Source organism: Amblyraja radiata, chromosome X, assembly GCF_010909765.2.
Source record: "Amblyraja radiata isolate CabotCenter1 chromosome X, sAmbRad1.1.pri, whole genome shotgun sequence".
Classification (NCBI taxonomy): Eukaryota; Metazoa; Chordata; class Chondrichthyes; order Rajiformes; family Rajidae; genus Amblyraja; species Amblyraja radiata.
The window spans coordinates 183,992-207,991 of record NC_045999.1 but is presented as its reverse complement, the minus strand read 5'-3'; the positions used below and the strand labels follow the sequence as shown (position 1 = coordinate 207,991).

Genomic DNA, 24,000 nt, shown 5'->3' with positions numbered 1-24,000 from the left:
AATTATAACTGAAATAATTATTAGTCAAAAAGTAGTCAGAGCTGATCAATTTCAGGAACCAAATATGCTACAGCCCAGAGCTTTGAAAGAGACCTGAGTGGAAGATATAGTCCTCACCTCCCAAATTCAATGAATTCTGGAACATTCTTTTGAGCAGAGGGGCCCTTTTTATGAATCTAAAAAATACAAGGTTGCACAAAATAGATAGTGTATTTTTAAATGGGAGGAAGAATAATTGTTTTGATGTTCAAATGAAACTAGGATTGTCTAGACACAAGTCAATGAAAGCCAATGTGCATTTGCAATAAGCCAATAAGGTGACAAATTATATTTTAGCCTTTATTGAATGATGATTGAATACAAGACCAAAGAAGTCTTAGTACAATTATATTGATCTCCTTGCTTAAGAAAGCTTGCACCTGCCATAGAAGGAGTTTGGCAAAGATTCATTAAACTGGTTTCAACAATGACAGGTTTGATACATAAGGACAGGTTGAGGAGGTGAAGCCTGTGTTCTCTAGAGCTTAGATGAAGGAGAGGTGATCTCAATAAATATACTAAATTGTTACAGGACCTGGCAGGATGAACACGGAGAATGTTTCCCTTGCTGAGGAGTCAGCAGAGTAGGACTGAGATGAAGAGAAACATTTTCACTCAGAAGGTGAAGGTTTTGAATTCTCCAGCCTGGAGGGTTGTGGTGGTTACATTGTTGAAATTCACAACAGAGATTAAGATCTGGAAGGAATCAAGGGATATGGGCTCACAGCAAGAAAACAACACTGAGGTCAGTAATGATCTTGATGAATGGCAGAACAGGATTATAGAGGCAGATGGCCCACTGCGGCTGCTGGCCTGCTATGTACATGGATGAACGGGCTGTGGAAGGGAACACTAGGAGGCTAATCTCCTCAATCTGTTTCTAGCTATCTTCTTGTTGCTATAATGTTGTGTGGTCCATGTCAACACTCCACAACCTCCTCCTCCCTGTACGTTCACCATGTTCATGTCAATTACACCACACCTCCAATCCCTCTTAAAGCTTAGCTCCATAGACTCACCATCCATAGTCTATAGGATATTAAACCCAAACCTTTGGTACATTTTCCTTGTTTGCCATCATCCAATGTGAGTGTGGCCTACACTGCAAGTCTTGAACTTTCTCCTTAGTCTCTTCATAATAACATGAGGCCATTTAGCCCCTCAATTGGATTATGCTTGATCTAAATCTTCATAATTCACCTAAATGCTGAACAGGAACAGGCCTTTGGACCCACCGTGTCTAAGACAAAGATTATGCCAATTTAAACTGTACATCTGCCTAAACACAGCCGATATCCCTCAACCTCCGCCGCATGCACTGACTACTTGCCTCTTAAACGTTGCCAGCATATCCACCATGTCTCCGACAGGCTCCACCACTCTGTGTAAAAAAATCCTGCCTCATAAATCTCTTTTAAACTTTCCCTCACTCAACTTAAAGCTATTCCCATTAGTATTTGACATTCCCACCCTGGGAAAAATACTGACTATCTAAAGATAGGCATAAAGTGCTGGAGTAACTCAGCAGATCAGGCAACATCTCTGCAGAAAATGAATCGGTGATGGTTTGGGTCGGAACCCTTCTTCAGACGCTTTTATTTTTATTTGTTATTACAGTCTAACTATCTACCCTATTTGTAGGAGGGAACTGCAGATGCTGGTTTAAACCGAAGATACACACAAAAAGCTGGAGTAACTCAGCGGGACAGGCAGCATCTCTGGAAGGAAGGAATGGGTGAAGTTTCAGGTCGAGACCATTCAAGGTCACTTATTCCTTCCTTCCAGAGATGCTGCCTGTCCCGCTGAATGAACTACCCCATTTCACATTCCTTGATTGTCCACTGACTGTTCCCTTTCAGAAACCCATTGATCACCAGTGCCCAGTCTTTCCGTGACAAAGATCACAGATATCTCCTCTAAATGAAGTCCCACTTTCTTCTGAACCCCTGCAGAGGAAGTATTGTCCCTCCAACCTAACCAATTATGTTCCGAAGAGCCTCCCTTGTGCTACCAATATCTCTCATTTCACCAACATCAGTTAGAACCATTCAGTGTTATTGTCCGTTGCGGTATTATTAAACAATAGGCCTCCCATTCTTATCTTCAGTCACTGCCTTTAAACCGCACAAAGACCCAAACAACTAAAGCCTTCATATTTACAAAAACACAGAAATTCTTAAAGAATAATTTTTGAATCAACTTATTCCCCTAACATAATTCATAACATTCAAAATTGCCAGGCTGTAAGTTTCCTCAAAGTCCCCTTAAAAGGAGCAGCTGGGAAGAGTGCAGAGAAGATTTATGAGGATGTAGCCAGGACTCAGAGTGTATAAGAGTCTGATGGTTTTTGGGAAGAAGCTATTCTTAAACATGGTGGTCACGGTTTTCAGACGGTTCCCGAAGGTCGGAGTGTAATGAGAGTGTGACATGGTTTGAAGAAGAGTCTCAACCCAAAACGTCACCTATTCCTTTTCTCCTGACCCGCTGAGTTACTCCAGCCTTTTGCATTTGACATGGGTCTATGATGATATTCGCTGTTTTTTTGTTTCGGTTTAGTTCAGTTTATTGCCACGTGTACCGAGGTACAGTGAAAAGCCTTTGTTGCTTGCTATCCAGTCAGCTGAAAGACATCCCTTCGATGGTGGGAAGAGCATCACCCCACCAATCCATCCCCCACCTCTCCGCACTCTGTAACCTCGCCTCCACTTTAACCCTGAATGGCCCTGACTCCATGCTGAAACAAGGGTGGGGCAAGGCTTCATGGAGACTGCACCTTCCCACTGGTCTCTCCTGAAGCTGCAGATATTGGCTGGGTTGAACAATGCTCCATTTCTAGATAGGGGCTTTGCTCTATAGAAGGTGAGCAGGGGGTCAGTGGGACATGTAACCCGGCGACATCAGACTTTAGATAGCAACTGGGGACAGCACATGTTTGGGGTTGGCTACTTGGTGGTGAATCACATCTCACAAATGTGGCAATGAATTCCGCAAATTCACCACCCTTTGACTAAAGAAGTTCCTACTCATCTCCTTTCTAAAGGTACGTCCTTTTATTGTGAGGCCAGGGCCTCTGGTCCTAGACTCTCCCACTAGTGGAACTATCCTCTCCATATTTACTCTATCCAGGCCTTTAACTATTCTGTACATTTCAATGAGGTTCCAGTTCATCCTTCTAAATACCTGCGAGTACAGGCCCAATGCGATCAATAGCTCATCATATGTTAACCCTCTCATCACTGGGATCATTCTCGTAAACCTCCTCTGGATCCACTCCAGTGCTAATACTTTGCATCAGTATTCAATCAAGAAGGTCATTAAACCAAGGAGGTGGAGATTGAATTTTCGAGAGCATCTCAATCTTAAGGAGGAGGACTGTTTGGTGTCTTGAAAGATATTACGGTGGATGTCCCCAGTGCCTGCTGGATCTATTTCTGGGTCCAGGCAGAGGCAAACGAGGGGATTGCTCGGGCTTTGATAGAAATTTGTGCATCCTTTGTAGCCGCAGGCAAGGACACAAACATTGGCAGATTTGTGGAATAATGTGCAAGGTTGTCAAAGGATACAGCAGGAAACTGATCAGATAGAAACTTTAGCAGAGAAATAGCAGACGGAATTTAATCTGGACAAGTGTGAAGTGATGCAGCTTGGGAGGTCAAATACAAGAGGAAGAAATACAGTCAATGGCAAAACCCTATGAGCACTGATGTACAGAGGGATTACGGAGTACAAGCCCGAATGTGGCAACAAGTGACAAGGTGGTGAAGAAAGCTTCCAGCATTCTTACATTCATCAAATGGAGAATTTAATATAAAAGTTGGGAAGTCATGTTGTAGCTCGGGGGTCGGCAACCTTGTTCTGCATCAGAGCCAGGACCCATGTGTGTGAGTGGGCCGGGTGACGGGCCGGACCCGGCCCCTGGGCCGTAGGTCACCGACCCCCTGTTATAGCTGAATGGAAGTTTGGTTGGACCACAGCGGGAGTAATTGTGACAAAGTTGGTCATAAGATATAGGAGCAGAATTAGGCCATTCAGCCCATCGAGTCTACTCTGCTATTCAATCATGGCTGATCTATCTTTCTCTATCAACCCCATTCTCCTGCCTTCTCCCCATAATCTTTGACACCCGTACTAATGCCCAATGACTTGGCCTCCACAGCTGTCTGTGGCAATTAATTCCACAGATTCACCACCCTCTGACTAAAGAAATTCCTCTTCATTTCCTTATAAAGGTACGTCCTTTTATTCTGTTCATAAGGATGTTGCCTGGACTCAAGTATATTCGCTATGAGGAGAATTTGGATAAACTTGGACTGCCTTCTCTGGAGTGTTAAAGGCTGAGGGGGAACCTGATAAAGTTTATAATATGATGAGAGAAAATTATTATTATACGGTAGACGGTCAGAGCCTTTATCCCAGGTGCAAATGCCGAATAGACGGGCATAGATTTAAAGTGAGAAGTGGAAAGTTTAATGGAGCATTGTGAGGCAAGATTTATTTTTACATGGAGCGTGGTAGATGTTGGAAGATGCTGCAAGAGGAGGTGGCAGAAGCAAATATGATGGCATATGAGGTATTTAGACAGACACATGAATGGACAGGGAATAGAGGGATATGAACAAGGCGCAGAGATGTGATTAGTTGGACTGGCATTATCTGAAGAAGAATTGGTGGGTGCAGTGATGTGCAGTTCTGTGTCCTGTTCTATGTACTGTTCTATGTTCTATGTAATAGAGATCTCACTGGGTAGTCTGATCTCCTTGTAACTGGTGTTACCACATACAGACCAAAGATGCACGTTAGGCTCTGATCATTAGTGATTCTCTGCTGGATTTCACCGTGAATAATTAAAAACATCCCATCATGTACTGCATCCAGAATCACTTAATGTGGATTGTACACAGTTATCTGACCCTCTGTCAGTCACGCACAGATTGCAACACCAACCAACTGAGCAACCTTCAACACAATGACAAGACCTGTTACATCCCCTCCTTTACTAGCTCGAATATGAACACTATTTCTCTTCTGTACGTTTGCATAATTTAATTATGAATGTAGCCATTATATCACAGAACAAGTCAGTATATCTATAATAACAAGGTACATCTCTGAGGATAGACGCAAAAAGCTGGAATAACTCAGCGGGACAGGCAGCATCTCTGGAGAGAAGGAATGGGTGACGTTTCGGGTTGAGACCCAACATATCTGAGGTATAGTTACACCATGATACTGTACTAGTATGATTCTGTAACGGTGAGGTGAGCATACAAGTCTGTTACTCTGGTGTACATTATTGAAGTCTATAACTGTACAATGCAGGTGGATACAAGTGAGCAACTCTATGAAGTGAGATGCAGTTCAAGTAGAGCAGGTGTCAGTGTGCAACCCTGGAGTATAACACGTGGGAATGACCCAGCAGGATAAAGTTCAAGTTGGAACTGGCCTCTCACTGTGTGACCATGGAGTATAGTACAGATGGGGACTGATCTGTCACTGCATAACATTGTATTACAGTTCAGGTGGGGATAGATGTGTTAAATACATTCTTGAGCTGCAATATTACTGTATGTCACTGGGATCAATTGCTGATGATTTTTCTTGATCTTCCACCAAAACCAAAATAAAAATAGATATTTTCCCCCAACAAAGGGTGATGGAATATGAGGGGCCCAGTTCTGTTTTTTCACCTGAACCTGCTATGCAGTAAAGAATTATTTAAAAGTTACAGACAGCACAGATGCTGCCCCAGATTCAAAGCAGCAACGCTTTCCCTGCCACAAACTATGAATGTTGAGCTCTGCAAAGTTTTCCAGTCTGTTTGCAAATTATTCACTGTAAAGAAACCCGGCTGAGTTTTGCTGCTCACATCTCACTGTGTATTTGTTTACAGCAGATGGCTGGTTTGTCGCTGCCTCAGAGGTAACAAACTGCGAGAAGCACATTGCAAGGTTGGTGTTGGAACGGAGACACAGCACTGCCTGGTGTGGGCTCCCATTCCTGTCCCCGTTGCAGCAGAGACACCAAACCCACTCCAGATCACCTTATCATCATCAATGGGCCATTCTGGAAACCCTCTCAGCCTGAGTCCTTATCCATCCCGCAGCTGAAACATGGCCTTTCACTGCGTAACATTGGCATACAGTTCAGGTCAGTATCGACAGGTTCAATATCGTCGAGCTACAATAACATGTCCGGCACTGGCACTGTCACCAATTGCTGATGATTTTTCTTGAGTTGAATTTCTTACTCTTCCACCAAAACCAAGGTCCCTCTGAAGGTCCCTCACTCATAGGAGACCAATACAAGGCATGGATGTTTTCCTATTGTCATATGCTGAGAGAATGGAGCGGCTGGGCTTGTACACTCTGGAGTTTAGAAGGATGAGAGGGAATTTAATTGAAACATGTAAGATTGTTAAGGGCTTGGACACGGTAGAGGCAGGAAACATGTTCCCGATGTTGGGGGAGTCCAGAACCAGGGGCCATAGTTTAAGAATAAGGAGTAAGCTATTTAGAACGGAGACGAGGAAATACTTTTTCTCACAGAAAGTGGTGAGTCTGTGGAATTCTTTGCCTCAGAGGGCGGTGGAGGCAGGTTCTCTGGATGCTTTCAAGAGAGAGCTAGATAGGGCTCTTAAAAATAGTGGAGTCAGGGGATATGGGGAGAAGGCAGGAACGGGGTACTGATTGGGGATGATCAGCCATGATCACATTGAATGGCGGGGCTGGCTCGAAGGGCCGAATGGCCTACTCCTGCACCTATTGTCTATTGTCTATTCATCTCTGAATTGGACAGGTCACCAGCAGTACTTAGTGCAATAGAGTGTGAAGACAAAGAGTGCAGATGCTGGATTCTGGACCAAGAACCAGAATGCAGGTAGAACAGCTGCATCTGTGGAGGCCAAAGATGCAAGGTGATGTTTTGGCTGAAGACCCGGCATCAAGGCAGAGAGGGAAGGGGGTGGATTCCCATCATTTAGGATACTGGAGGATAGGGAATAAAGGCTGGGTAGCTTTTAGCTCACCTGTCCACATAGTTTTCTTCTTCCTTTGTTCACCTCTCCCCATCGGCTGGTTCCATCTACCATGCCTTTGCACTGCTACATACTGCCAATGTTTCCTCATCCTGCTCCAAGAGTAACTTAGATAATTTGCAATTCGTAAGTGCAATACAACGCAACTCTAACTGTGACAAACCAGCCATCAGGCCACAGACATTAGGAACAATCCTGGAGAGGAGATTTCTGCATCAGCTCTGTGGTTCCTGGCCTCCAGAATGTGCTTGCTGTTGGAGGCAGCTCCAGATCTCTTGGACATGCCTGTTATTCTGTCTGACTGTGCGATACTTTAATTAGAAAAAACTCAGCAAGATATTGCAGATACATCCTTGTTAAAGCCTGGCACAGCATTTGTAACTCTATTTCGATTGATTGTTTCAACATGTCACTTTGGCCCTTATTGAGCTGAGCGATTCACTATCTGGAATCACTGCTGAGTCCACCTGCACATACGCTCAATGCGATGCACGTATCTGCAAACCTGGCTCACACTGAAATCAACTCATGTGTGCGAGAAAAATGCCAAACATTCAACTGGTCATTATCACAATGCAGTTTCCTGTGAGACTAAAGACTTGATCTAACATCTCATGTGAAAGAAGCGTCTGTCTGTGCACTGCTCATTTAATGCTGCACATCAGTGTCTGCTTGCACTTCTGCAGTTGCTGGAGTGGACTTAATTCACAATGCTGTGCATACTGACAGCCAGCCGGATTTCCCAAATTACAACAATGTTACCGTCATAGCATAAAACAGGCTCTTCGGCCCAACTTGCCCGTGCTGACCAAGATGCTCCATCTACACTAGACCCACCTGTCCATATCTGGTCTATATCCTCCAAACCTTTCCTATCCATGTACCTGTCCAAATGTAATCTAAATATTGTTATGGTGCCTACCTCAACTACTTCATCTGGCAGCTTGTTCCATACACCCACCACTCTGTGTACAAAAAGTTGTTTCTCAGGTTCCTATTACAGTAAACCCTTGGTTTTACTGATTCTTTATAACGGATTTTGGTTATAGCGGACTGACCCACTGACCTTCACTGCCAGATTGGGCTGGCCACGCCACTGGGCCGTGCTGCCCCTCCAGCCGCCACCCTCCCATCCCAGCTGACCATCAATGCCAGGCCGCTCCAGTTGCCGCCGACCCTTACCAGCAATCCGGCCACCCGCGGACACGACCAATGTCTGCGTCGATCTTCGCCTCTCCCCCGCCCCCAGCAAGCTGGGGCCATCAACTCACCTGGATTCATGTCCAGTTCCAAACCAAGAGTTTGGACAAGGGTCAGGACCCAAAACGTCACCTATCCATGTTCTCCATAGATGCTGCCTGACCCACTGAGTTACTCCAGCACTCTGTGAAACGTCACCTATCCATGTTCTCCATAGATGCTGCCTGACCCGCTGAGTTACTCCAGCACTCTGTGAAACGTCACCTATCCATGTTCTCCACAGATGCTGCCTGACCCACTGAGTTACTCCAGCACTCTGTGAAACGTCACCTATCCATGTTCTCCACAGGTTCTGCCTGACCCGCTGAGTTACTCCAGCACTCTGTCCTATTGTGTATTAAGCAGCAGCTGTAGCCGTTTGTTTCTACTATTTATACAATGATAATCCCTTACTGGGTTATAACAGTCACCACCTCCCCCCTATGGCCCATTATGTTGAGGGTTTCCTGTAATTATTTCCACGCTCACCTTAAACCTGCGTCTTCTAGTTCTTTATTCCCCAACAATGGGTAAACGACTGTGCATTCACCCTATCTCTTCCCCTCATGATCTTATACACCTTCATAACATTACCCCTTATCCTGCACTTCATGGAATAGAGTTCTAGCTTGCTCAACCCCTTGATATAACCCAGGACCTCAAATCTTCTCTGTATTCTTTCCATCTAAACGGCATCCTTCCTGTAGCAGGGTGAACAAAACTGAACAAAATACTCCAACTACAGCTTCACTATCATTTTGTACAACTGTAACATAACAGCCCAACTTCTATACGCTGACTGATGAAGGCCAATGTGACAATAGTTTTATTTACTACCTTATCCACCTGTGTTGTCACTGTCAAGTAACTATGTACCTGCACTCCTCAATCCCTCTGCTTTACAGCAGCCCCCCAGATCCCTGCCATTCACTGTGAAGGACCTACCCTAGTCTGACCTAGAATGCAACACCCTGCACCTATCTGCATTAAACTCCATTCTTGTATTGAATTGTATTGTAACCATTTCTCAGCCCTTTTACCCAATTGATCAAGATCTTGCTGTAATTTTTGATAACCATCTTCATTATCTACGATATCACATTTGGAGCTACAGCGTGGAAACAGGCCCTACAGCCGACCAAGTCCACATTGACTAGCGATCACCTTGTACACTAGCATCATCCTACACTAAGGACATTTATAGATGCAATTTATCTACAAACCTGGAGGTTTTTGGAGTGTGGGAGGAAACCAGAGCACTCACAGAAAACCCACACTGTCATGGGGAGAACGTACAAACTCTATAAAGACAGCACCAAAGTCACGATCGAACCCGGGTCCTTGGCTGCTGTGAGGCAGCAACTCTACCGCTGCACCACCGTGAAACATCTGTAAGTTTACTATTCATACCTTGTGCATTCTCATCCAAATGGTTTGTAAAAAGCTACAAACAGCCGATTCCTGAAGCACACCACTGGCCTCCAGTCTGAAAAACAATCTTCCACCATCACCCTCTGTTTCCTTCCATTTCTCTAACCAATCGACTAGCTCTTCATTGATCCCATGCGATCTAACCTTCCAGAGCAGCCTACCGTGTGGAACCTTAACAAATAACACTTCTTCTGTCCAGAGTACTTCGGGTTGGCTCGGGGTTGTGAAGGACACTCTTTAGAAACTGCCCAGAAATTGGCGTCTCATCCAGGCACATTTCCCCTACACGATCCCTTCACACCAAACCCTATCTCTCCGGGACGGCCAGCACGATCTCCGCGGGGTGGAGCCCCAGTAATGGGAGTGAGGGAGGTTGGTACCCTGAACCCACCCATCCCAGACCAGAGACAGACACACAAAGCTGGAGTAACTCAGCGGGACAGGCAGCATCCTTGACCAGATCACACACTGAGCACTTTCTGAAGATGCAGAACCACGCCACTCGTCTGTAAACACTAACACGCGATTTCATAATATCTTCGTTCACAAAAGCCTCACAATTTCGAGCAAGGTCCTGTTGGTAAACACGACCCCCGGCCTCCCACCCACCCCCTCACCCCACTACCAGTGGCCGCGCTGTACAGCGCATCCAGGGGGGTGCAGTCTGCATCGGATTCATTGCACCGAGCGCTTACAGACTGCAGCTCTGCAACAGATTGATGCACCGATTCATTGATTCCACCGAGCAATGATCGCACCAGTTTGTTTGCACCGACCCGGACTCGGTACCGGATTCGTTGCTTGAATTGAATTAATTGTTTGCACCGAATGCATTGATTCCACCGTGTGCCTGCCTGGTGCACCGAGGTATCTCCGGTTGCACCAGCAGCAGTTCGCTACCCGGGTGCAGGAAGACCTCGGGCACCGGGCACAACCGAGTGGGTAGCTTATACTGGGCATCGCTGCGGGCATTGCCCGCCCGATCCCCCCTTACCTGTGTGGCCGCCTCCCGCTCACTTCCTTTGTGTTCCCTCCCGACTCACCAGTGCATGGAGCCCCCTACCCTGGATAGGGCATACACATCGATACCCGGCAATCTGAATGCAGCAGTCACGTTACATATTCAGATTCCGGGGTGCCCCCTACAAGGCGTGATATCAGCATTACCACCCACGATCCTGAATGGTAAATAATACGCCTGGAGCCCGGGTTGGTGCATGGCTTATCATCAGAGTGGGCGCAATTGGGCTTTGCGTTTTAGTGTCGAGTGGGCAGCTCTGCTGAAGGAGCTTGCGAGCCGTTAGCATTGACGCCTCTCACCCGCGGAATGGGATTTGCGGAGATTTATTGCAACAACAGGGTACAGGACACTGGTGGGACTAGTGCCTGTCATGGAGCAAGTCAAAATCGAAGGATAAATAGACACAAAGTGCTGGAATAAGTCAGAGGGTCAGGCAACATCTCTGGGGAACATGGACACAAAATGCTGCAGTAACTCAGCGGGACAGGCAGCATCTCTGGAGAGAAGGAATGGGTGACAATGCCGAGACCCTTTTGGAATAAATCTCCTTTATTTGTTACCCTGCCTTTATGGCAGATGCATTGAGTATAGGTTGGGAGGTCATGTGGCAGCTGTATTGAGTTGGGAGGTCATGTGGCAGCTGTACACAACAGTGGTCAGGTCACAGTGGGAGTATTGTGTTCGGTTCTAGTTGTCACACCACTGGTGTTATAATAAAGATTTATAGAAAGTGAGAGATTCAGCCCATCATCTCTGCCCTCACCTGGTTCCACCCAGCACTGTGTTCCCCATGAGGCCTCCTTTACATCGGCGAAACCATGTGTAGTTGAGGCGACTGTTTCACCAAACACCTGCATTCGATCCATCTAGGTCTGCTGGATCTCCCAATTACTAACCATTTTAACTCCCCTTATCATTCCCATACCGACCTTTCTGTCCTGGGCTTCCTCCATTGCCTGAGTGAGGCCATATGCAAACTGGATGAACAGCACATATTACCTGGGTAGCTTACAAGCCAATAGCATGAACATTAAATTCTCCAATTTTTGATACCATCCCCTATCTTATTTCCCCCTCTCTTCCCTGTGCCCCATCCAGGTGCATACCCATGTCTCCCACCATCCACCACTTTTAACTTTTTTCTCCTTCCCCCGTCCTCTTTCCTCCTGTCCCATTCACCTATATCCCTTCCTCTAGCTTCACATTTCACTACTCATCTCTACTTATCCAGCACTCTTTTGTCTATTTTCTTTGTCGCAAGCCTTTGTCCACCCATCTGCCAATTAACCTCACCCCCACAACTGTATTCACTTATCACTTGACAAGCTTTTCCTGCCCCACAGATTTTCTAGTTTTTTCTTCCCTATAATCAATCTGAAGATGGACCCTAACCCGAAACATCACCTATCCATGTCCTCCAGATATGCTGATCTGACCATTGAGTTACTCTAGCACTTTATGTTTCGACAAGACTTGACTTGTATTCCGTGTAACAATACAATAAAAATTTCAGATGAAGATTAAAGAGAATCCCAAGGCATTTTATTCATATGTTAAAAACAAGAGGGGAACTCTGGAGAGAGTAGAATTACTCAACAATAAAGGAAGGATTAGTATTCACTAAGGAGAAGGACATGGATGATAGTGAAAGGAGCATGATGTATACTGAATATGCTGGGTATTTGGAGCTCAAAACAGAGGTGGTGTTGGGTGTCTTGAAGGGCGTTAAGGTGGATGAGTCCCCATAGCCTGATGGCATCTATCATAGCCTATTGAGAGAGGAAACTTGGAGTGTTGACTAAGATCTATTTATTCTCACTAGTTACAGGTGAGTTCCAGGAGAACTGCAGAGTAGCCGAGATTGGTCCTTTGTTTAAGAAGGGAAATGATAATCGGACATTGGTTAGCATTCTTCGGGATAGAATTTACTTGGATTTTGAAGAGAATGGCCTGTTTATGGAGAGTTAACATGGTTTAGTGTGGGACAGGTCATCTTATAAATGATTTAGTATTTTGAGGAGGTGATGAAGATTATTGATGAGGCTCGGGCAGTGAATATTATCTGCAAGGTACATGACAAAATCTCTCATCACATGGCAGATCCAGAAGATTGAGATGCAAGAGATTCACAATGACTTGATAGTTTGGATTCAGAACTAGCTTACTCATGCAAGTTGTGGAGGAAGGTTGTTATTCGGCTGGAAGTCTGTATCCAGTGGTGTTTCACAGGGATCAGTGCTGGATCCACTGTTGTTTTTAATTCATATAAATGACTAGGATGAAATTGTAGATGGGTTAGTTAGTAGGTTTGCACACAACACAAAAATTAGTGGTAGACACAAAAAGCTGGAGTAACTCAGCTCTGCGACAAAAAAATAGTGGAGTTGTGGATAGTGAAGAAGGCTGTCAACAGATACAGCAGGATACATTTCAATTACAGATATGGGTGGAGGAATAACAGATGGAATTTAATCCAGGCAAGTATGTTGTTGTATTTCAGGAGGTCAAACGCAAGGTGAAAGTATACACTTAATGGTAGAACCTTTAATAGTATTCTTGGGTTGTGAGTCTATATCTTCCGGAAAGTAGCAACAAAAGTAGATAAGAGTGCTAAAGAAGCCATACAATATGCTCCCTTTCATGGGTCGGGACATTGAGGAACAGAGACAGGAGATCATGTTGCATCTTTATAAATCTTTGGTTAGGTGGAGTAATGTGTGCAGTTCTGGTTATCCCCATACAAGAGGATGCTGTCTGGATTAGGAGGTATAGATACAAGAAAGGAATAGATAGGGTTGACAGAACCAAAGGTGGAAATGTAAAAAACTATGGGCATAGCTTTAAGGTAAGAGGGAAAAGTTTAAAGGAGATATGCAGAGGCAAGTTTGTTCCACAGAGATTAGTGGGTGCCTGGAACAAGCTACAGGGTGGTGGAGGAGGCAGGTACTATAGTGCTGTTTAAGAGGCTTATTGGTAGGCACATGGGTATGCAGGGATGTGGATCGTGTGTAAGCAGAAGGGATTAGTTTAATTTGCCAGCATGTGTGGCACAGACATTACGGGCCAAAGTACCTGTTCCTGCTCTGTACTAATCTATGTTAAAGTGTTACACAAAGGTCAATGAGATTGGGTGAAGGGGAGCCTTTGTGGAGCAATAACGCCTGCATAAACCAGTTGGGGTAAATGATCTGATTAAAAAAGACACAAAGTGCTGGAGCAACTCGGCGGCTCAAGCAGCATCTCTGAATACATGGGTAGGTGATGTTTCAGCTCGGAACCCATTAGTCTGAAGAAGGATCCCGACGTGAAACATCACCTATCAATGTTCCCCAGAGATGCTGCCTGACCCCCTGAGTTGCTCCGACACTTTGTGCCATTTTTGTAAACCAGTGATCTGACAGTTCGGTAAATTCAGTGTAAATATTTCAGCCAAGTTTGATCTACAGAGAGAAGTCCAATTTATTCAGCAACATCTGAACCGTCTTCTCCAACTCCCTGACCCTTAGTTTGGTGAATGAATGGGCACCGGACCTGCCCTAGGCCGAGCTCTGCGTCTACCCGCCTCTACCCCACAGCCTACCTAGGTTAGTCTTCATCAGCCGGGCCGAAGGGCCGCAGGGCCGCCCGGGAGACTCCGGAGACCCACCTGAGGGACGTGAGGGAAGCGGGAGGCCCGAGGCGGGAAACCGGGCGGAACGTTTCTTCCGCGGGAACCAGGGGCCGGAACCCGGAACCTCCGGCAGCGGGATCTTGTTCCGGGGATTCAGGCGCCGTGACTCCGCGAAGATGGCCGCGCTGGGAAGCTGCGTTCGGCGGCTGGAGAGCGCGGTGGAGCGGCCGGTCCTCATGCTGAGGTAGAGGGGGGAGAGGGGAGAGGGGAGGGAGGGGAGGAGCCGGGGAGGGGAGGGAGAGAGGAGAGAGAGGGAGGAGGGGAGAGGAGAGAGGGGGAGAGGAGAGGGGGAAGAGGAGGGAGGGAGTGGGAGGAGGGAGAGGAGGGGAGAGCGGAGGGGAGGGGAGAGCCGGGGCAGGGCGGGGGCAGCGGCCCGGGTTAGCGTCAGGTTGGATGTTCATGCTGACAGGGATACTTTTCTCAGCTACTTCTATTCCCCTGTAATTTGGCCCGGTATCCCTCAAACTTTCCTATCCATTAACCATTTGAAATGGCTTCTAAATATTGCAATTGTTTGGGAATTTCGGGCCAATGTCTAAGCGAGGGGGGGGGGGGGGGGGGTTATGGTTGCAGAGGGAGCTATGGGGGTGTTTGGTAAGAATGGGGTTCAAGATGGGGAGGGGTTTGGATCAAAGAGAAAGATGGATTATTTAGATGGATTTTGTGCTCTTTGACTGTGGTTGGGTAGCCATGACCAGGTTTCATAAACTGGTGATTATGAATCCCATGAAGTGCCAGCCAGGACGGTTATACTGAACACAAGCCTGCCATCTGGTGTGTGCCTGAAACACCTTGCAAAATTGCAAGTGTTGATGCCCGAGAAACCATGGATGGATTGTGTAATAGCTGGGTCCTGACCATTACTGGTGAGAATGTGTGATTAACACGGTCTTCTCTGACTCCCAGTGTACAGGAAGGATTGGCATCAGAGTTCACTGGTCTCACGAAGGAGCTGTATGATTTCCAGAAGACACAGGAGGCGGACGGGACTGCCGGGAGCCCTTTGAAGGAGTTGGTTGTAGAACAATTTGATGAAGAGCAGATCTGGCAGGAAATTGAATTACAGAATCATTCAGTCTTGAACTATTTTAAAAGGGCAGTTGCTTTTCTTGTGCAAGACAATCTCAGCAGAGTGACTAGAGTGGAAGAGGCAGAGATTGATACGCCTGGAGGGGAGTTTGAAACAGAAGATGATTATGAAGCAGGGGAGGGCAGTGATGATGAGAGAGAGTTAAAATCTGAGAAAGTTAATGAAAAAGACCAGTCTGAAGAGCTTAGTGATGAAGACTCCGACATCAACTTTGATATCGATGAGCTTGTGAAAAAAACTAAACTGCAAAAAAAGAGCCCCAAACTCCCAAGCTCAGACCTGGATGATAAATTTTTCAAACTTTCAGAAATGGAAGCTTTTTTAGAGAAAGCTGAAAAGGAAGAAGGAAATAGTGAAGAGAATGATGAAGATGACATAGATTATTTTGAAGATATTCTCTCTGAGGATGAAGAAATTATAAAAACAAACTCCAGGAAAAAGGTAATCTCACAAACTTCACTGATCCTGGTAGAGTCTTAAGAGTCACTGGCCCTTCTGGTCAACTTGTCCATGGCGACCCAGATGCCCCATCTATACTAGCCCATTTCCTGCTAAACCTTTCCTAGCCATGTAGTATCTGCTGTAACTACCTCCTCTGGCAGCTTGATCCATATACCTATTAGCCTTTGTCTGAAAAGTCACCCCCAAGGTTCCCATTAAATATTTCCACTCGCCTTTGGTCTATGTCTTCATGTTCATGATTCCCCTACTCTGAGTAAAAGACTGCATTCGTTTGACCTATTCCCCTCATGATTTTATCCCCTCATCGATAAGATCATTCCTCAGTCTGCTGCGCACCGTGAATAATAAAGTCTTAGCCTGTCCAACATCTCTCTGTAGCTCAGGCCCTTGGTCCTGGCAACTTCCTTGTAAATCTTACCTGCACTTTTCCAGCTTAACATCTTTCACGTTGGAACTTTATAGGAGCAGAAATAGACCATTTGGCCCATCAAAACTACTCTGGCATTCATTCATGGCTGATCTCTCCAGTAAATATCTCCAACCTGGACTGTAGAGCTAGAGTGGAACGGCATACTGTTGGACAACTGAACTCATACAATCCAATGTGCCTCTAAGCATAGGCTTGAATTGGGCATCCTATCCTTGTGATTGCAGACTCTGCGGAAGTACTGTAACAATGCATCGCACATCTCCAAAGATTCACAGAGATCTGGGTCCTCTGAATGTCAGGATCAGGTGTAGGCTGATGTGACGTGACTTGTTCCACAGCCAGTGGATCCAATTTGTACATCATTTAGCACATAGTGCAACCCACAATATCTGAACTAAACATAAGCTGTCAAACTCATCGCATGTGATCCATATCCCTCCATTTGACAAAGATCCAAGAACAGGTTGGCTGTCCTACCCATAAGATTAGCAAATGGATGGGTGTCTCACAGAAATTGCAAATAAGGAGCCCTGTGAAATTGTTTATGTATTTAAATTTTGGTTGTTATCGGTCAGGCGAAGAGTTCCAGGAACATGCAGTACAAGGATTTCTTCGACCCAATTGAGGAACCTGGAAGAGGAGATGGCAAAGAGGCAAAACGGGAACTAAAGAGGAAAGAATTAGAGGATGACACTACTCTGGATGAGTATGTTCCCCCAAGTTACTTTCTCCATGTCTTTTGCTCCACCTCTAGTCAACATTCCTCTGATGCTCCATCCGAGAAACCTCATTCTCTCTTGAGGAAGATGGTGGATGGCAATGTAACAGTCCCCTCAATCTAATTAGCCCTCATCCACTTCATTCTTTAGAAATGCAAGTTACAGGAGTGATGTTGGTGAGTGGAGTTGGACTGCATGAAGATTCAGTAACAGGTGTTTGATCTGAGCCTGTTTCCATGCGATGTGATTCTATGAACACCTAATATGCTGCACAACATATCTATGCAGCCGGTTTGTTTTATAGTCTGGTCCTTTTGAGGGAGCTAACAACTTTTCTCTTCTATCTGCACTGCTCTTGAATAGCATGCTCCAAAAACCGTGCTCCCGTTCACATACAGTTCATCTCACTGACATCAGTCACAAAAAGCTGGAGTAACTCAGTGGGTCAGTAACTTCTACATAACACCAGGCTAGTACATAACACAGGGCTAGTACATAACACAGGGCTAGTACATAACACAGGGCTAGTACATAACACTGGGCTAGTACATAACACTGGGCTAGTACATAATACAGGGCTAGTACATAACACAGGGCTAGTACATAACACAGGGCTAGTACATAACACCGGGCTAGTACATAATGCTGGGCTAGTACATAACACCAGGCTAGTACATAACACCCGGCTAGTACATAACACCGGGCTAGTACATAACACCGGGCTAGTACATAACACCGGGCTAGTACATAACACAGGGCTAGTACATAACACAGGGCTAGTACATAATGCAGGGCTAGTACATAACACCAGGCTAGTACATAACACCGGGCTAGTACATAACACAGGGCTAGTACATAACACAGGGCTAGTACATAACGCAGGGCTAGTACATAACACAGGGCTAGTACATAACACTGGGCTAGTACATAACACCGGGCTAGTACATAATGCTGGGCTAGTACATGACGCCGGACTAGTACATAACACCGGGCTAGTACATAACACAGGGCTAGTACATAACACTGGGCTAGTACATAACACAGGGCTAGTACATAACACTGGGCTAGTACATAACACTGGGCTAGTACATAACACTGGGCTAGTACATAACACAGGGCTAGTACATAACACCCGGGCTAGTACATAACACAGGGCTAGTACATAACACAGGGCTAGTACATAACACAGGGCTAGTACATAACACTGGGCTAGTACATAACACTGGGCTAGTACATAACACCGGGCTAGTACATAATGCTGGGCTAGTACATGACGCCGGACTTCTAACACTACAACCTGTAAAGACTCGTCTGCAGATGATGAAGACTATGTTGGACAGTGTTGTATTAATTGGTTTCTTTCATGACCCAGAGACCAGGAGCAGGTGGAAGCCAAGAGGGCCAAGGGCAAGAAAGTCAGCTTTGAACTTTCCAATGACGGTGAGGAAGATGACCTGACCAGAGTGATAGAAGGGAAGAAGCTGGAAGTGGAAAAATCAAACTTTGAAAAACGCCAAGAAAAGGTGAGTATTATAATTCAAAGACATGGTTTGTGGCCTGACATTAACTGAAGCTTGTTATAACGTCACGGGAGTCATACGGAGAATGCAGAGTTTTGAGAGTGAATCAGTGGACACACATTTCAATTGGATGGTGAGAACTTTACATTTTGTGGGCAGGAGCAGAGAGAGGGTGGGATTCAGTGGAAGTATATGGAATTATTGAAGGCTGGTGCAGAGTAAAGATGAACAGGGTGCTCATTGTGATGGAAGGGACATACAGTTAACTGAAGAATTGAATAGGAGAATTTTACTTGGATTGAGACTAACATATACTGTTGAAACAAGTAACAAAATGCTGCCTGACCCGCTGAGTTACACCAGCGTTTTGTGCTGTTTTTCTTCTGGAATTGGTGATGTTGCCGGTCAGGTCAACATTTAAGGACAGATTTTGTTGGCAATAAAAGGAACAGGATTGTGACATGGATTAGCATCCAGCGTATGCAGAGTTAGCACCAGCATGAGAGTTGGTCTAGAATAGCTCCAGTCCAGTCTCTAATTTCCATGTAATTCAATCGCTAACCTGCTGTGGTTTGCTCCCTATAGTTGAAAGCACACATCCAACAGCTGGAGAAAACAGCCTTGGAGCAGAAGCCATGGCAGCTCCTGGGAGAGGTCACAGCTCAGAAACGGCCTGAGAACAGCTTGCTGGAAGAGGACCTTCACTTTGATCATGCGGTCAGGAAAGGTGTGTCCTATGCATAATCATTGAGGAGATGGGGGCAAGGAGTTTACTCATTCTGTGGGAATGTTGGGGTGTGTGGGGGGTGACTAGCTGGGAAAGCAACACTATGTTATGGTCTGTCGAGTACTGAGTCTGTGTCTATCCCTAGCGCCTGTCATCACTGAGGAGACAACACTTCAACTAGAGGATATAATTATCCAGAGGATTAAAGACCAGGTCAGTACTATTTTGCTGTTAACTCTGAACCAGCTTGTTTGATGTAGGTGATTAAGAGGGACTGTACCTCGACCGCACTGGAATCTGCAGAGACCAGCGTTCCTTATCGTGCTTCTGCTGTGTAGACTGGCAGTGGAAGGTTGATTGAGAATCAAGTGCTCTCTCCACAGGCGTGGGATGATGTCTTGCGTAAGGAGAAGCCCAAAGAAGAGACGTTTGAATACAAAAAACGACTTACTTTGGACCATGAGAAAAGTAAACTGAGTCTGGCCGAAGTCTATGAGCAAGAATATCAAAAGCAAACTCAGGTAAGAAATTACTAATCTTGGACAACAGAGTAGACGGATGTAAAAGTGAAACTGTACCCCGGATAGAGTCACATCTTCAGGGACTGTACCCCGGATAGAGTCACACCTTCAGGGACCAGGGAGACCTGGCAACTTAAGGCATTATTGGTTAAAATTTACAATGAAAAAAAATAACTGGAGGTGAAGTTTGCTGCTTTAATAACTGTGATTTAATTTTGGTAAGACTTATGTTAAAACGGGTAAAGGTCTATGAGCTTGCTCTCAAGGCAGAGAATGGCCCTCGGTCTGACCCTAGTATTGAGTGATGGTGATCTTGTATCAGAGAGGTGATGTCTGCTCTTTATTTCTATCCTCATGACTGCAGCAAAAATCAGAAGTGGAGGAAAACCAACAGTACACAGAGATCCAGAAAAAGATTGATTCTTTATTCCTCAAATTGGATGCGCTCTCAAACTTCCATTTCACCCCCAAACCGGTGAGTAATGAAATAACGTAACACCAACGAAGGTCTGGAAACAGTTTGGTCGGGTAGAGCTGTGCTGTTTTTGACACCATCAGAGCTTGCTAGCTACATTGATGCTGCCAGCTGTTACCTGCCTAGTGAGCCTCATTGTGCTCAGCAGCCCTGCAAGTCAATCCCAGGCCCGACGCAGCATTGTTCCGTTTCGGGACATATGACAATAAAACTCTCTTGACTCTTAAAAAGTTGTGACCTGTGGTTGGATATTTCAGAATGCAAGTTCACACATGCAGTGTGGGCACTTGGTAAAAACTGTAATGTGACCAGTAACCATGTGAGTGAAGAGTTTGCATTCTTCACTAAATTAGGAGAGAGATTTCGACCAAGATTATAAAAACAATATTCACTTTTGTTGAAACGGAGTTGTTTCAGACGGGTGCTGTGGAACTTCACTGGTACCAGCACCAAAACTAAACACCACAAATCACTGGAGTTTCCTAGGACTTATTTATCTGTCGATGACTGCATCAACTGTTTGTGCTCCTACAGATGCTAGTCCAACACAGCAGTCACAGCATCTCACCTTCTGATCATTGTACCATGAGAAATTTAATCATCTACACAACTGTTTTGTGAGCCATCATGTACAGTAAAATGGAGATTAACTGCAGCTACCTTCCACACTGGGATTGTGAATACCCCCCACATTGAATAACCCCCCCCCCCCCCCACAATGTGAATACCCCTCTTCCACTGTGTTTACAAGCCCCCATACTTCATAGTATCTCCATACTTCATGACTGAGATGGGGCACGTATCTGAGCTGTGTTGATGGGGGGGCTGTAGGCATGAACTCGGCCATTCTGGGTCTCGCTTTAATATTTATTTTTAAACAAAACATGGTTTTTTTTCCAGCCTGTGCCTGAGATGAAGGTAGTTTCCAACCTGCCTTCCATCAACATGGAGGAGGTGGCTCCAGTGAATGTCAGTGATGCCACGCTGTTGGCACCAGAGGAAGTCAAGGTAAGAGATGAAAGCAGAGCAAAGTCAGAGATAATGGGGGTGAATGCTTCTTGGAGCGACACTGAGCTCCAGTTATCAGTTGAGCTAGTGTGGGGGTGGCCATTGATTAATGTGAGTCCCTCCTTGTGAGGTCAGTGGGTCTGCTAGAGAGTGATCCAGTGCACATTGGGTGTGTTTGGGGCAGAGCCCAGGTGTCATTGTGTGAGGTTCACACGTGGTTTACCCGACTGCAGCCCCTCTGTCAGGCTGGATGTTTGAACTGGTGAGAGCAGGAATGTGCTTGGTGCTGGAGTTGTGCTGACTGGTGACAATTACAGGGGAAGGGCCGAGCTGGAGCGCTGCAGGGAGAGGATGAGAAGACATCGACTGACAAGAAGCGGGAGAGGAGGAAGAAGAAGAAGCTGAAGCGACTGCGACTACAGGCAAGAGAGATGCGGCAGAAAGAACTGGAGAAGCAGAACGTGAAGCTGAGCGGCAAACAAGAGAAGGAAATGAATGCTGAGAAAGCAAAGAAACTGAGTCAGCAGGGAAAGGTGGTATTGCTAAAGGTGAGCGCAGATTGTGATTACCATCAGAGCTGCTGTACAATCCTGCCGTTTAATGTTTCTTGTGCGCATTGAAGAGAGGAAGTGAACTCCACTTTGCAGTGTTTTATTTCCATTGTATAATTGCTCCCCAGTGACAGTAAATCACCATGAATCAATCCTAGTGTAATCACCAATCTCAACAGATTTTAAATCCAATAAAAGCTAGCTCCATGCCCTGCACTGTGATTTCAAATCCTCTAACATCTCCCATTACAGTTGCTTCATGACAAATTAAAAACAACCAGAAAATACAGAGAATAAACATGATCTATCAGCTTTAGGGACACCTTCAGGGACTGTACAGTAGATGATTGTGGTGGGATCCTTCAATGGCTGAAATGTGAACTTTTCTTTAAGCTGTTATTTATCTTCACTAGTTGCAGCACTATCTGATTGCTGGATCAGTTTACTTGCTTAATTAGATTTAGTATTTCGATTAATTAGATTAGTAATTCCCTCAATCTCCCCCTTTGCATGCATTCCCGATGCCTGAACCACATAGCACTGTTCATACAGTAAATCCTAGCACTGTAATTCACCACAAGCAAGAAATAATACAGCATTTTAAAATGGACTAATGTTGTTTTTATTACAAAAGGATGAAGGAAAAGACAAGAGTTTGCGTTCATCAAAAGCCTTCTTCTCCCATTTACAAGATCAAGTGAAAGCAGAGCTCAAAGGAGTCAAGGCTGGAGCGAAGAAGAAGAATATTCACGGGAAACTTACAGGAAACAAGTTGAAACTTTAATACAGATCCCTTCACACTGTCTACATTGTGTCATCCCCGCTTCCTGCCCTTGCTGTTATGGAGCATAGCATTCCAAAATGTTTCTTATATAAAACAAGCTGCGTCCATTAAAACAATAAATGTTCTGATTTGTATGGAGAGCTTTTTGTTAGCCTCAGTCTGTGAAAGAACTTTACCAGATAAATGACCGAAAATCTGATCTTCAGACAACACAAAGATGTTGGAAATAACAAGGATTTGGGACGCTTCAGTGTAGTGCATCAGGCATTTCAATAATAATAATAATAATATAATAATAATAATAATATATCTTTTATTGTCATTGCACGTCAGTGCAACGAGATTTAGTGTGCAGCTCCACTGATGTACAAGAAAGGTAAATAAATACAATACATAAATAAGCAAGCTGAATTGATTGACGTGACCAAGTTGCTGATCGTTCATCAGAACCAGAAAATGTTTTAAAATGCTGTGAAATGGAGAGAATAAAAGCTTGGGAAGGAAGCTGTGTTGTGTTGAAGGTGTTGTGTTGGATTAAAGCACACATGTGACTGTTAGCAGTTTCTGGGTAATGTTCACATCATGGACTGATTGTGTAAATTGATCAATAGAAACATTGATCCAGCTGATCATAAACCTTTATACTTAACATCTCAATTGTTATTTGAAAATGCCACGGAATGATTAAGTATTGTATTGTCAAGAGAATTTGAAGTTGTATTGAAATATTAACATAGACACAAAATGCAAACGGTCTCGACCTGAAACATCACCTATTCCTTCTCTCAAGAGATGCTGCCGAGTTACTCCAGCATTTTGCGTCTATCTGTTGGAGTAATTCATGGGGACAGGCAGCATTTCTGGAGAGAAGGAATGGGTGACCTTTTGGGTTGAGACCTTTCTTCAGACGGAGTCAGGGGAGAGGGAGACACAGAGATAATTAAATTTAATGAGTGAAAATAAGAACATCAAAAGAGATGTGAATCAAGGACAATGTAGAATAGATTATTGTTAACTAGTAGGCAACAAAGCAAACAGATATATAGATTTAAATGGGGACAGTCAGACTGGTCGGAGAACTGGGGAGGGATGGAGAGAGAGAGAAAGCAAGGGTTACTTTGTTAGAGAAGTCAACTGCTGGGGTGTAAGCTGCCCAAGCGAAATATGAGATTTCTCCAATTTGTGCTGGGCCTCACTAACAGTGGAGGAGGCCCAGGACAGAATGGTCAGTGGAGGATGGAGTGGGAATGAGCGGAGGGGGAGTGTGTTTAGAGTGGGTG

The 24,000-nt window shown here is 45.1% G+C and overlaps 3 protein-coding genes across 8 annotated transcripts in view; 1 reads left to right on the top strand and 2 right to left on the bottom strand.

The window, feature by feature from the left end:
* Nucleotides 1-14,463, bottom strand: part of apba2 (amyloid beta precursor protein binding family A member 2) — a 29,124-nt gene extending 14,661 nt beyond the window's left edge. For 3 of the 6 annotated variants that reach the window (XM_033015108.1, XM_033015113.1, XM_033015111.1), the window contains exon 1: nucleotides 10,737-10,870. The gene's annotated coding sequence lies outside the window, so the exon portion shown is untranslated. Of the gene's footprint in view, nucleotides 1-10,736; nucleotides 10,871-14,343 lie in introns of those variants that run through there. The other 3 variants (XM_033015112.1, XM_033015109.1, XM_033015114.1) reach the window with 3 other exon arrangements.
* The window catches only part of mtmr10 (myotubularin related protein 10), a 902,395-nt gene that overhangs the window by 841,216 nt on the left and 37,179 nt on the right, over nucleotides 1-24,000 (bottom strand). The gene's annotated exons all lie outside the window — the stretch shown is intronic.
* Nucleotides 14,493-23,369, top strand: mphosph10 (M-phase phosphoprotein 10). Its single transcript, XM_033015127.1, has 12 exons — nucleotides 14,493-14,617; nucleotides 15,340-15,964; nucleotides 16,991-17,121; nucleotides 18,507-18,657; nucleotides 19,240-19,381; nucleotides 19,527-19,594; nucleotides 19,765-19,902; nucleotides 20,267-20,377; nucleotides 21,278-21,385; nucleotides 21,703-21,933; nucleotides 22,571-22,990; nucleotides 23,146-23,369. Exons 1-11 carry the CDS (start codon nucleotides 14,550-14,552, stop codon nucleotides 22,718-22,720), a joined length of 1,923 nt encoding a protein of 640 aa, XP_032871018.1. The 5' UTR covers nucleotides 14,493-14,549; the 3' UTR covers nucleotides 22,721-22,990; nucleotides 23,146-23,369.